At 39.0% G+C, this 13,420-nt stretch overlaps 1 protein-coding gene across 8 annotated transcripts in view; it reads left to right on the top strand.

Moving 5' to 3' along the window:
- Positions 1-13,420, top strand: part of PDE7A (phosphodiesterase 7A) — a 128,889-nt gene that overhangs the window by 65,554 nt on the left and 49,915 nt on the right. For 6 of the 8 annotated variants that reach the window (XM_019548703.1, XM_019548685.1, XM_019548677.1 and 3 more), the window contains exon 2: positions 6,118-6,178. In XM_019548703.1, coding sequence (XP_019404248.1) covers positions 6,118-6,178 — 61 coding nt within the window. Of the gene's footprint in view, positions 1-60; positions 216-6,117; positions 6,179-13,420 lie in introns of those variants that run through there. The other 2 variants (XM_019548657.1, XM_019548695.1) reach the window with 2 other exon arrangements.

Here is a 13,420-nt window from a genome sequence, read left to right as displayed (position 1 = left end):
TGGCACTCATGCAGCTGCTTGAGTTTCAAGTCAGTGCCTCACTGTCTTCTGTCACACGATTGCCTGTTATTTATCAGGCTCTTAAACACCCAAACAGCTTTCAGGGCTGGCTGGATTTAGGAAAGAGATTATGCTGCTATCTTTTGGGTGATCCAATGGGAATTGCATTGATCTGGTGTTTAGCCCTGATTCTTATCAGGTGGATTGCATCCAAGGTAGGCCATGTTGTTTTGACTAAGTGCATTTATATTAGTCCGAAAAGGAGTCACATAGTTAAGAACTGTTGTTTACAGATGCTTAGATTTGTCCAAATTCTAGTATCTGTTGTAGTAATCTATCCTTAAATTAGGTTGTGCTGCTTAAATGCTTATACAGATTTAAATGGCTCTTTTGGAATACCCCTTTTAAGTATGATGTATATTTCTGGAGTAATGTTAGTGGGGTAGACGAGAGAAACCCAAATTTGTTTCTGTGCAATAATGGGACCTATTTCACTAATATAACTTAACTTTACAATAGTTTAATAGATTTTAGGGCATGGGAAACTTATTTTCAAAATGTATTTATTTTTATGCAGCATGGTTTAGTTTTTCATATGTTAGTTTAGCTGGATAAATTTGTTTTAAAGTGTGTTGCAGTGTTAAAAGATTAAGTTTTTGGTGGTCTTTTTTGTAGTCTTCTAATTTCAGTCTTTGTGCCTATTTTCATAACATGAGGCAGTCTAATATTAAACTTGTAATTGTCCTCTACTCATATGTACTATGGAACATTCATGTCTCTTATAAATGCGTGTTATTTTCTAATAATCATTTTAAGGTAAAATCCTGCCCTTGTTAAGTCAATGAGGGATTAGCCTTCCTTATAGTTGGGCCAGAATTTCACTTCTAGTCCTTTTTACTTGTTCTAGGGACAGCATTGGTTGTCCTATTGGTTCTTATTCTTAGTAGCCTCAAATTTTAAATAAAAAATAATGCTACAAAAAGTAGGGCATTAAACAGTGAGTATGGGAAGGTAGTTCTGGAGTTAGCGGGAAAGATGAGAGAGACTTGAAAAAATCAGAAGTAATATGTTTAATTACATGCTTGTAGTGCTGCTTATTAATATTAATAGCTTGGGTACAGAGTACTGCTTTTGGGTTGAGCTAGACATGATGAGCAATATTTCCCAGACAGCTGTACTAATGTTGTTCGGTCACTCATTACCTGCAATGTAGCTCTAGGCATAAGCAGAGACTGACAAAATTCTCAGTTCTTAGTAAATGACGTGGTAGTTTTCTAATGAAGAAAGACTGGAACATGCCTATTAATGTTTAGTTGTGAGAGACCAAAATTAAACCTCTGGTTTTTTGAAGCTTTACAACTAATGAAATAGCCCATTATGTCATGCAGCTATTATCACTCTGATAGAGTTGTTTTAATTTTCTTAGAAACTAATTGGCTGAGTGAGATTTTCCCCCCCCCCCTTTAGAATGGACAGATATTACTGCAAACATGGAAAAGTAATTAGCAGTTCTAGATAGCTGGCAAGACTGCTGGTGCAAAAATTATTTACAATTTACGTAAAATGCCAACCACCATTTAAAACTGTTTCTTTAAAGTGTAATTTTTATTTCTTGCACCTATTCTACCAGTTTGCTGCTGCTTTTGTCTCCATTACTCACTCATATGACTTTTCTGTTATGCTGTCCTATTTTTCCCTGTCTTTAATGATCAAGGTCTAGTCTCTGCATCTCCAAATTCCTCTTTTAAAGCCCATTAGCTCCTTCTGCTTGATTCTAATTACAGTGCTTCCCAGATCTTCTGCCTCGGAGAATGATCAACATTAAAGCATAGCACTCCCCAGTCAGGTAAATGAGAACCTGTTGAGGCAGTTGTCTGTGTGTCACAGCATGTCATAATCCTTTGAAATAGTTGCTGAGATCAGTAAAGCTGCCCAACAGACTATATGGACAAGATGTAGGGAGTTCCATTCTCTAGAGCCCATTTATTTTAAGACCCATCTCATGGATGCCTTCAGCCAAAGTTCAGAGCATGCTACCAAACCACCTTCAAGTTCAAGTGAAATGGTCAACTCCACCTTTCCTGTTGCTGTGTCAGAAATCTGAACTATTCAGCCAGGAAGTGAGTGCTTTTGCCACGTGGGTGCTCACTACCCTTTTCAAAAGCTGAGAGTGGCATCTGAAGCTTTTGGTCTTCCAGGCTTCCCCATATCAACTTGTTTGATGTGCCACCACCTTAAATACTTGATATTCTGCTTCAGATGAAGTGAGTGTTTGGGATCCCCTCAGATGCTTGTCTTGTCCCTTTGCTTGTACTAGATCCTGAGGATCATAGATATCTGGGTCTTGTGGAAGCTTGCACAGACCAGTCGATTATTATCCCAGGAGTTTGTTTTTTGGAGAAGGTAGCTCTGGTATTCAGATATGAGAGAGTTGACAGGCTTTTGGTGCCTTACAGCAGGTTGAATAGAATATGTATTGGAATGATAGATGTAGGCTACAAACACATCACTTTTCGGGATAAATCATAAAAAGGCTCATAGGATAAGTAGTGCTGGCAGTTTTTTGTCCAGAGACACCTGTTTCTGAACAGTTTATTTTGGGATTACATCATTAAATCTGTCAGAAGAAGTGACAGTACATTCAGGTGCTCACTAAACACTGATTAGAAAAGCAGTGTGCATACACATTAATTCAGGGTTATTTCTCTTCTGGGACTAACACAAGCACAACTTGTCCAGGGACAAATGTAACATCTGTTCCTAGCCTTAGAGTTAGTACACCTGACATTTGTGAATGCTGACTGGTTGACATCTACCAAGAGGAACTTTTCAGAAGTAGTTTTGAACATTCTGATCCAAAGCAGGAAGCCAGCTTTGAGACGGGCCTTTTGATCTAAAGGGTTTCAGTGTCACTATCTGACACATTTACAAGCAATTATTCCATGGGTGGTAGACTCCATGCTATCATTAAATAATGGTCTGTATCTTAATTCAGTTGGCACACCATTCCTCACTGCAGACTGAATAATTTCTTGCCTTACATTTTTCCATCAGGCAGATAACTCTTGTCCCAGCAGAATACCAGTGTAGTCCAAGGAGGAATAGTGGGGTTTCCGTTGAGTTGTGACTACTCCTTCCATTTCATTTTCATGAAAGTAGCCTGTCTGGTGGTTAGGAAAACTGTAGAAATTTGGATCCTCCTTATACTTGTGAAAGTATGAGGGTGTTCTAGGGCCTCATCTTATGTTCTTGCCTAATGTTGTTATAAGTATTAATTCATCTATCTACCTTCTGTTTTTCTTTTTGAAACCTCCTTCATTAGCTGAAGTAAAAATGCACACACTGGTTATAGCCGGAGTGCTGATCTTTTTATATGTAATTGAAGAAGCTAATGAAAATGTGTGTGTTTTATAGAGCCATTGAGATAAGAAAAGTGTAGATTTTTCCTCATGGAAATCTATACATCTGGGCCTCTCACTTAACTAGCATATAAGAAGGATTCATCTGTATGTATTAGATCCCATTTGACTTAAGCTTTGATGGTCCCCTCTACCTTTTGAAACAATGCTCATTTGATCGAGATCTGTAGAGTGATGTGAAGTTCAATCTACCCTTCTGACTTGGCACAGGCATCTGTATCAGATGCGAGCTTCTGTAGAGTGGTCCTTCGATTGATAGTCCAGTTGGACTTCTCATACCCTTTGCCAGGACTGCATACTGTTTGCTAGTTGTCAGGGTGGAATCCGTGTGGACAGCAACTCAAACAAAGAATGGCTATTTGCCCTACAGTAACTGGTTCTTCAAGATGTAGTGTTTACACAGATTCCTGAATTTGTTAATCTGGAATCCTGACTGTTGAGATTCTTGTATCGGTGAAGGGACTGCAAGGGAACTGAGGTGGCTTTGCCCATCCATAGAGTTTGCTGTTATGAGCACAGTGGTTCACAGAGTCTGGCATAGCTTTTAAAACAGCCATTTTTCTATTTCAAAAGAATATGATTTCACAGTCCTGCAGTACATGTGCACTCAGTATGGAATCTATGTGGAATCCATGTCTTGATGAATCACAGTTGCCATGAGATAAGTAATGGTTCTTTTTAGTTTTGCTACTAGGGGCATAGTGTTTCTTACCATTAGGTAGTGGATAGCCATGTAAAGATTTTCACCCAGATACACTGATACTGTTGCTATCAGGGCCCTGGCACGTTACAATTGGGGCACAATTTAGGTATTAATCACACCATTAAATAGTAATCCTGCCACATGTTAAAGCCAATTAATGGCATGATGATACAAAGTTGATCCACATATAATGCATAACATCTTTGTGGTTTGTTTGTTATGTCTTAAATCTAGTGCCTACATTCTCAGTGGCCTTATTACAGGTCAGATTTTTATTAAAATAGATTCCAAGACAATTTCTAACTTGTTTTCCTGTAAAACAAACAAACAAACAAAACAACAACAAAAAAAGCCAGAAGAACCATTTCTTCATTTTGTTCCCAAAAAACAGTATCTCAGATTTATTAGTGTTGATTGTTTCAACCCATTTGTAGAACAACACTGCTGAAAAGCATCTAATAACCTTTGGAAGCCTATTTGGGATGTGATATGAATCATCATCTGCATAAAGCAGGGGTAGGGTTGTTCAGTATCATGAGTACATGGAACCTATTCCTGGTTAGCACATTCAAGAATAGATTAAGAAGTAGCAGAGCAAACATTCTTTTCGTACCCCTGTCTTAGTTAGAAAACTACTGGGCAGGGTACCACCAATCCCATAGTGCACACTAGATACTGTGTTGGAATGTTAAGTACCAATTAGTTATATGTGCTTTATCCATTGATGTTATTGCCAATTTCTTGCATAATTTAAATAAGTCTGTGGCGTCAAAAGATCCATTTGGATCTTTGAAGACTACGTATGGATGATTTTGTCTTTTTACATATTTAGATTCTAAATAGCATAACACTAAGCAATGCCCAATGCAAGAACAGCCTTCCTTGAAAGTGGCCCTGCTCTTTTCCTGAAATGTTATTTTCAGAAATCCATGTTTGAAGATAAAATAAATGTCTCCCAAATGTTTTGCCAGAATAAAACTAATAGGGAGTTTGATGCAGGATCTCTTATCATTTAGAAAAATTGTGACTTATTTTTTCATTCCAGTACTTTTGATAAATGCCTTTTAAAGTAATATTTTTTTTTGTTTGTTTTTAAAATTGAATACTACCAGATAATGAATTCCCTGAAGATTTCTGGGGAAGAAAATAAATGATGGGAAGGGTCTTTCTGTTACTTGGTAAGGATGTGTATAATCATATTTGAGATTCACGGGTGTAATAATCGGCTTGTGGTTTAGCAGATAAAATTTGCTTCAGCAAGAAGCTGTTGTTTCCTTGGTTTTAGAAAATAAAACCTATGCATCTTCAGGAATACATGTGTTGGGACCTAAGCAATTTTTGTCTCTTTGTCTATAATGTGTCAGAAATACCGATTTTATCATTATTTTCCCCTGTGGCTACTAGTTTCTTCCGTAGTCTTGTTTTGGTATTATTACATTTTTCTATTAATTTTTATACTTTATTTTAATTTTGATCTGTTACAAACTAGCTCAGTTGTTTTTGGATTTGTATTCCTTCAAGGCTACTATTAAATCATTTTTAGCTTTAGAGCAGTCTGCATCAAGCCATGGTTTAGGTAACTGAAACTGCCTGTTCCCAACAAAGATGCTCTCTTGTATGAGAGCATTGTCCACTATTGAACAACTGCTTTCTCCTGAGTAATTGTTTCTTGGGAGTTTTCTAACTTCGAGAGTATGAGATAAGTGGCTTTAGCGTATGCACTGTTGAAACTTTTTAACCAGAGGCATAACTACTAGGTTTTGGGTACCCTGGCAGTGGCTGCTATTCTTGCACCTTCTCTAAGTGGGTACTTCCGGTTAGTGCCCCAGTCACCCTACCCCGGTACACAACTGAATGTAATTTTTAAAACCGATTTAAAAAAAAAAAGTTTATAGTGTCTTCTTAAAACCAAATGAAGTTTAAAGGTCAAACTTTCTTAGCGCATATAAAATATATTGACTCTCTCTCTCTCTTTTTTTTTTTTTTTTTATATAGAGGCGTGGAGCAATTTCCTATGACAGCTCTGATCAAACTGCATTGTATATTCGTATGCTAGGTAAGCATGGCAATTTCTGTTTTACAATGTTCTGCCATATTTTGTGATCTTTGCTTTAAAATGGCTGTATTGTGCTGTAGTTCAGCTTACAAATAGTCACCTTCGGATTTATCCTTTGATTTCTGCCCCCATGCCCCACTGTATTTTCAGCAGTTAATTTTATATGCCAGCTTCTAAAAATTGTTGTACTTAAAAGTTGCATTTGAGGTTTGGGCCCACTGTCATGCACTATGTTTTACAGATATATGGGAAACCGTGGTTTCTGTTACAAATGCATTAAGATGCTCAGGCAGTAGCTCCTATATTTATGGAAAGAGATTAAATGGGAGAGTTTTGTACATCCATTTAAATTTATTTTAATAGGTGGCAGAATCATTTCCAGGTTTTGAAACAATTTCATGTGCAATCTGTATTTGTATTATAGCAGTCATGTTGCACCTTATTCATTATGCAGGCTTCTTTTTTTAGCAGAACCTTTTAGCACTTCTGTATGAGCTTGTCATTTTTGTTACAAACACTTGATTATAACAAAATATTTGCATATGAAAATAGTTGTCCTGTATTCGTAGAGTTAAAATCCAGAATCTATTTTGGTAGGTCAAGGTAATTTTGAAATAATGACATAGATCGAAATGGTGTAATTTCCGAAGAAGTAATTTTTTGTACCCTTGTTTGTCCTACCTGTACTGCCCATAGGATCAGCAGCTTACAGGATATGTTAGGAGCAGGGTGTTGGCTTGAATGTCAGAACCTAGTTGTCCTCTCCTTTTGTCCATCCCTGCAGAAATAATAGAAGAAAATGTTTGAGGAAGAAATGGTGAAGGGATCCCTGGAGCAGTCTCTAGTTTATATATGGTCCTGCAGGGAGCCAGTTGGAGCCTGGTTTTACTCTCCTGTAATTGAGCAGTGGCACTAACTAGGTCCTGGCTGGGTACTGTCTAATTGTGCACAGAACTGCTTTGTGGGTGGTAGCTGAATAAGGGACACCATTCATTTGAAGAAGAAAGATTAAAAATGGGTGGTAGTAACCATTGGGACAAGCGTTCTAGAATGTAGGGCACAGACAGTAGTGGAAATTTATTGTTTGAGGCATCTTGGTTTGTGTGTTTATGCATTCCAGGGCAAGTTTCTTGAAATTTATACACATGAAATTCATTCTGAGCTCTCAAATTAGGGAATGGATCAAAAACAATTTTAGTTTAAAAATCCTGATATTTTTTTTTTTTTGTGTGTGTGTTTAATCTCATTTTTGGACTGTCATGGCTTTTAAACTTGGAAGTAACTATGGTACTGATGTCTACATGCTAAAGATTTAGGTTTCTTAGGTTGGGGAAGTAACTACTTCAGAACGTCGGAGAGAAGAGATGTTAAGATTTTAGGAGGCAGGTGAAATAACTGAATGGCTTGATTTCCAGTTCTGCCAATTTTACAATGGAATGGCAATATTTGGATTTTACAACTGAAATTTTATTCTCATTTGTGCTTTTCTGCAGCATGAATTTTAGTGCTCTGCAGTGTGTGTTATGTCACTTGTTTTGCTCTAATAAACAAGTAAATTTAGTGTCTGTAGTATAAGTTTCCTTATTTTGGGGATTTAGCAACAGTGAATTTTACTTTTTATTTCTGTGCATTTAATTAATGTTTCCCAGTTCACTTCCTTTTGTATTATTAAAGTGAAGTTACCTGCTTCAAAGATGAATAGTTTTCATTTTTAATTCCCTCAAATAAGAATAATATGCGTCAAGCTCTTCCAAGTAATTTGAGGTGCTTGGATAAAGGGTTTTATAAATGCAAATCTAAGTTAATGATTAAGCTACACTACTAATAACAGTAGCTCAGCCTACAAATAAATAGGGAGGTATAATAGGTTCTGTTACTTTTAATGGGGAAAAATAGGTGATTTATGATTTTTTTTGCCTCTTGTTGGAAAGAAGAATAAATGTACATTATTATTTCTGGATTTTGAATGCGTAATTACTTTAGAGAGAATCTTTTGGGGTGATGAACAAGTGCAATATGGGAAAAATAAAGTATGCCTTCTTTCATACTCTACTTGAAAGCAGTGTCTCACTTTTGACATCCTTGTCTTTTAAAAGGCAGAAATCTAATAGATTAAACAGGACTCTAAATGCGTTGACTGTTTTTAATTTTTACTATGTGTATAAACGTAATTTACTCGGATGTCTTACTGTGAAAAGAAAAACTCTAACTCACTATTGGATTAAACAGATAATCAAATACAGTGAGTCTTCTAAATCAGTTTTTCACTTTTATTAGCAACAAAATTTTTTTCCTAATCTTTGTGGCTAGATAATTTCTTCACTCAAAATGCACACTGTTAGGTCTTCTGGCTAGTGGTTATCTGTGTTCTCAAATGTTTAAGCCTTTGGTTGTACAGGTTTGTAACAAGTTACACATTTCTTTTCATTAGTGTTATCCTATGAACTGATCCTGAGAGAAACCAGTCTGAAAATTCAACAGTAAGATGAATCTTCCTAGAGAACAGTTGTCATAAACTTAGATTCTGTCTGTGATTCAAATGAACTATATCTTAGTTTGTGTTTTTAATAAATTTGAATAAATGAGGGTAATAAGCTCTTTACAGCAATGCAGGTATTGTTAGGTCAATTGCTTTTGCGCACATTTGCAATGCAGAACACAAATTTTACTGCCACAGGGGTGTAATTTTTATATTGATTTAGGTAAAACTGTTATCTTTGCTTGAATTTCTGATTAGTTCAGTGAACCAAGAAGAACATTAAAGTATGATGGAATAAGACACCATTTTGGTATGTTAAAATTTAGTCATAAAACTGCTTGTGACTTTCCCTTAATGGCTTTGTCTGCAATGTAATCATAACTGCTTTCCTTAAAATTTTCAGGCTGTTGGAATCCCAGACTTGAATGGAAGTTCAGGTGACTCCAGGTGGATTGAAACTACTGTGCTGTGGCAGTATTTCCAAATCCAACCAAAACATTATCTTGTGTGGATACATAAATGGGAAAGCTGTAACAGTCTTCACTGGTGGCAATGTCTGATGGATTCTTATTGATTTAAGATGATTTCTGCTTTCTCTGTCTCTGCAGAATAGTCGCCCATTTTATCATGCTCATACGGAAAACACTTCCCTAGCTCAGAGTTGGTAATTTAGGAAATGCCTTGTTCACCTCTTCAAAATATGGACATGGATGCAACATTGTAGAATTCTGCTGAGTTGTTCTTTGAAGTGGTCTGACTATATGGCCATATTCTGCTGCTTCTGTTTACAACTCTCCTTAGTGTTTCCCATTGGTTGTTCCTGTAAAACTATGATACTTTCATTTTCTGATGTGCTACTTTTCCTTTTTTTTGTATTTGGTACTTTTTCCCTGCTGGCCAATGCTGGGTGTTAGAAGTTAATGGTCTGTAGGGTGGCCTGTCTCAGATTATTCGCTTACAGATCTCAGATGGAGTACTGTGCCCTATATCTAAAGAGTCTGTGCAAATTCTGCATGGCCAGCTAGCTTACACTATAGAGAGAGTAAAAATAACAAGCTGCAAAGGTAGAAAACTATAATTTGGAATTTCTTTTTACTCTACTTCCAGTTTAAACTGTCTGTAGTTTTGTGTGTTCATTTTACATGTTTTTGGTCTTATCTTTCCACAAAGGACTTTCTTGTGGAAACCCTGCACTTCACACTGAATTTCTGCCCTTTTAAATTAGTTCTGCCCTTTTCCTCCCCTTTGTTCTTTCACCATCCTTCCAGTCCTTCCCAGACGAGTTTCTCCTCTTTGCTGGCCCCTTGATGATCATTTGCTTCAGACTTTTGGCCTTCCAAAAATGCTTTTCATTTATTCCAGGGAAAACTGAGTATGCAATATAACAAAAATGACTGAGAATGCATAACACTCACTCACTCGCAAGGGGTGTTTGCAGATGTAACACCCCCCACCCCCACGCTTTATTTTAAACTTGGTGCATTCTCATGCCAAACCCTGCACATACTCAGAAGAGGCAGTGTGTTATTTCAGCCAGGCTCACCTGACATCTGTAAAGATCAGGTATTTTAGTGGGGCTTTTTGGTGCTTTTATCTAATAGCTGATTAAAGTAGCTTTAGCTAAGTGTCAAAAAGCCCCACTGATGTGCCTGATCTTTACAGAAGCTGCAGAGCCAGGTTGAAGTAATGTGCTGCTGCTTCTGGTAAAAATAAATAAATAAAAAAAAGAAAAAAAAGAAAATCAAAGCCTTCAACCCTGAAGGCTTTTTTTCTTCTGGAGAGCGAGAGTTTTCATCATCTTTGTTTCTGGTTCTCTTCTGATTTGCAGAAATATTCCAAGAATTATGATAGATTTATGTTAGAAACCATGAGGATGCCGGATTCAAGAACCTTCTTGGAAGTGCTGGGATCTAAAAAGAAAACCATGAGCCATTTGTTGTAAACTTAAATATCAGAAAGTGTATTTAGAAAACGGGCTTTTCTCATTGAGGGGGCAGCTGCTCCTTAGAAATTAATCCAGTAGGTAAATACCATATTTACCTGATTCCAAGATGACATTGAATTTAAGACCACCCCTCTCCTCCAATAATTAAATTCTGTACATGGAAATTTATACATTTGTTATAATTTTCCACATATGGAATCTAGTTATTCAAGGGTCATTTTATATTTGTTGTCCCCCTTCTCTCCCACCACTGTGTTGGAAAAAACAGTGGTAGGGGAACAAGTGGTGGGGCAGGCAGTGGGGAGAGGCGGGGAATGACCTGACCTCTCCCCTTTGTCCCCTGCTAGCCCTAATTTCTTTTCTCCCCTGGCACAGGCCCCACTGTTACTGCCCCCCCACCCTCTGATGCCTTGTTCCCTTGCCATTTGCCCCCTGCTTGCCCCCCTGTTCTGTTGCTGTCCCTGGCTGATCCTGTTACAGATAGAGCCCCAGAGCTGCTTCTGACTTGTACCTGCCATACACTGCAGGGAGCAGTTGTGCAGGGATCTTGGCCTACCTGCTATCTCCTGGATAGCGGCTGGGCCAAGGTAGGTAGGGAACAAGTGCTGGAAGGAGGAACCTGCTCTGCAGTGTGTGCCAGGAACAACTAAGAGACTCCCCTGGCACCTGAATCAGCTGGAGACACTACTGCTTCCCACAGCTTCTAGTTAGGCTGTCCCATTCTAAGATGAAGCTTTGTTATGTTTGTTATGTCGAGTTGGTGGGGGAGACCTCATCTTGGAATCAAATAAATACAGTATAATATACTTGAAAAAGGACTTTGTGGTCTTTGTTAACAATTTTAATGATTCTGTAGTACTCTGTTTTCATGGTTCAGGTATTCCTTTGGTTTGGCTTTAACTTTTTAAAAACATTTCAGAGTGCATGAATAAAAGAAAATAGGCAACCAAAGACTGAAAGAATTTCACTTGTGATTCTCTTTGTAACACTGCTCATTTTTTGGCACAGACTTACCTTTCAATTGCCAGAAAATTTAGTTGGCACTGATCTTGGACTGCTCTTATGGCCTTACGGCTTCCTTCAGGGACTCTTTGGTTTGATGGAAGACGCTCTAAATCTGAAGAATGTTATGTCGTTCACCCCGCCCCCGTCCGCGCTCTTTCCTCTCTCCACCCAAGTGTAAATCACTCAAGATATTAAATGCTTTCCCTTTATAAACTCATTTGATTCTCTTCCCAGTGGTGACAGAAACTGGGCCCAGAGGTACTTGTCAGTTTCTGGTTATGTATGTTGGTACTAGATCCCCTTATTCCTGAAAATTATTTAGGTCAGGTTGGTAGGTGGCTCACAGGCTAGATCCAGCCCATATAGCCACTTGATCTGGCTGGCAGATGGAGTGCTTCAGCAGTTAATTTGACTCAATTCAGGTCAGAGGCAGAAGGCATGCAGCTGGTGAGCGCGAGGACTTTTCCCTGTATTGCTTTACTGTCTGCTGCTGGCGCTTTTTCCCATAGCGGCAGGGGGCTTCAGTAGTAGTTTGTTTCCCCGGGCTGCCTTGGGGGTGAGCGCAGATACTCTCTCTCCCTGTGCTGCTTTGGGGAAAGGGCACTTTCCTTGTGCAGCTGCTATGAAAACTGGTGATGGTATCTGGGTCCTAGTGCTCGTTTGCTGTGCACTGGTCTGCCTCTGACCCAAACTGGGCAGTGAAAAGTTGCTGACCCCTGGCCTAAGAAGTAACAAAATTTATCATTCCAGGAGAGTTGCCTTTATAAGGGAAGTATTGCTTTTTATTTCAAGAATGGAACAGAACTCTTGGGCCCTAATGCACATTACATCTATTGTGCATTAACTGGTTAATTGCACAATAAATTTAGATGTTGTGGCAGGTCGCCAACCAGCCACAGTGCTGGTCTCCTACTTCCTCTGGGCATACTGCCTGCCTTGCTCGCCTGCCTAATTAGCTGGTAACTAGGCAGGAGGCTACCTTTCGAGGGCCCTGGGTTGAGGAGCCTTCAACCCATCCTTATAAGTTCCTGCCCTTACCTCCTAGTTATTGCAGGAGCAGCATCCCCACCAGGAGATGTTCCTTCCATGGCATCAGGTAGCAAACTGCTGTCTCCAGCTCCTGCTGGCCTGGATCTAAAATAGCCACTCATCAGAGACTGGACATCACCTGCTGCCAGCTCTTCAAGTGGCAGACACCAGATGTGCTCTGCCACCCACCTTCCCCCTTGAAATGGTGCCTGGGGGAGGCTTTTCCCCGCTGCTCTGCAAGCAAGCTCCCACAGAGCTTGTAACATCCCCAGAGTGGTGAGCACCCTGCTGGTGCTCCTCCACAATGTATGACATGTGCCAAATAATAATTGCACAGTAGAAATGACCAACAAGCTGTAAATTTGTTGCTTGAAAAATGTAGACATTTTAAAGTACGGTTTTCATCAAGCTTTAATTTGAACCTATGGCATGTCACACGTAGGGTGATAATGTCTTGCCAGGTCCTCCACTATCCCAGAGTAGACGGCTGTCTCTCCCTGTCCCCCTCCCTGCCCCACTTCCTGCAAGGGGACTCTGACTCATGCTTAACTGCTGCCCTAGGCTGTGAGATGTCTCACTGCCCCTGCTCTTTCTTCAACCAGCCTTCAAGGCTGCTGCTTTAAGAAAGGATTAGATCCTCTTGGTGAATCCCAGAGTGTAAATAAAGTAAATTGCTTTACTTGTCTGACTTAGGAATAGGTGGGGGAGGGAATTTTATTCAGAAACCTGTGGGCAGGACAAGCACATAGGCAAAAACACCTCATAAGATTCCCTGGAGAGTGAG

Source organism: Crocodylus porosus, unplaced genomic scaffold, assembly GCF_001723895.1.
Source record: "Crocodylus porosus isolate Cpor-Errol unplaced genomic scaffold, CroPor_comp1, whole genome shotgun sequence".
Classification (NCBI taxonomy): Eukaryota; Metazoa; Chordata; order Crocodylia; family Crocodylidae; genus Crocodylus; species Crocodylus porosus.
Note: the sequence above shows the minus strand (reverse complement) of the source record. Positions and strands in the feature narration are given on the sequence as shown.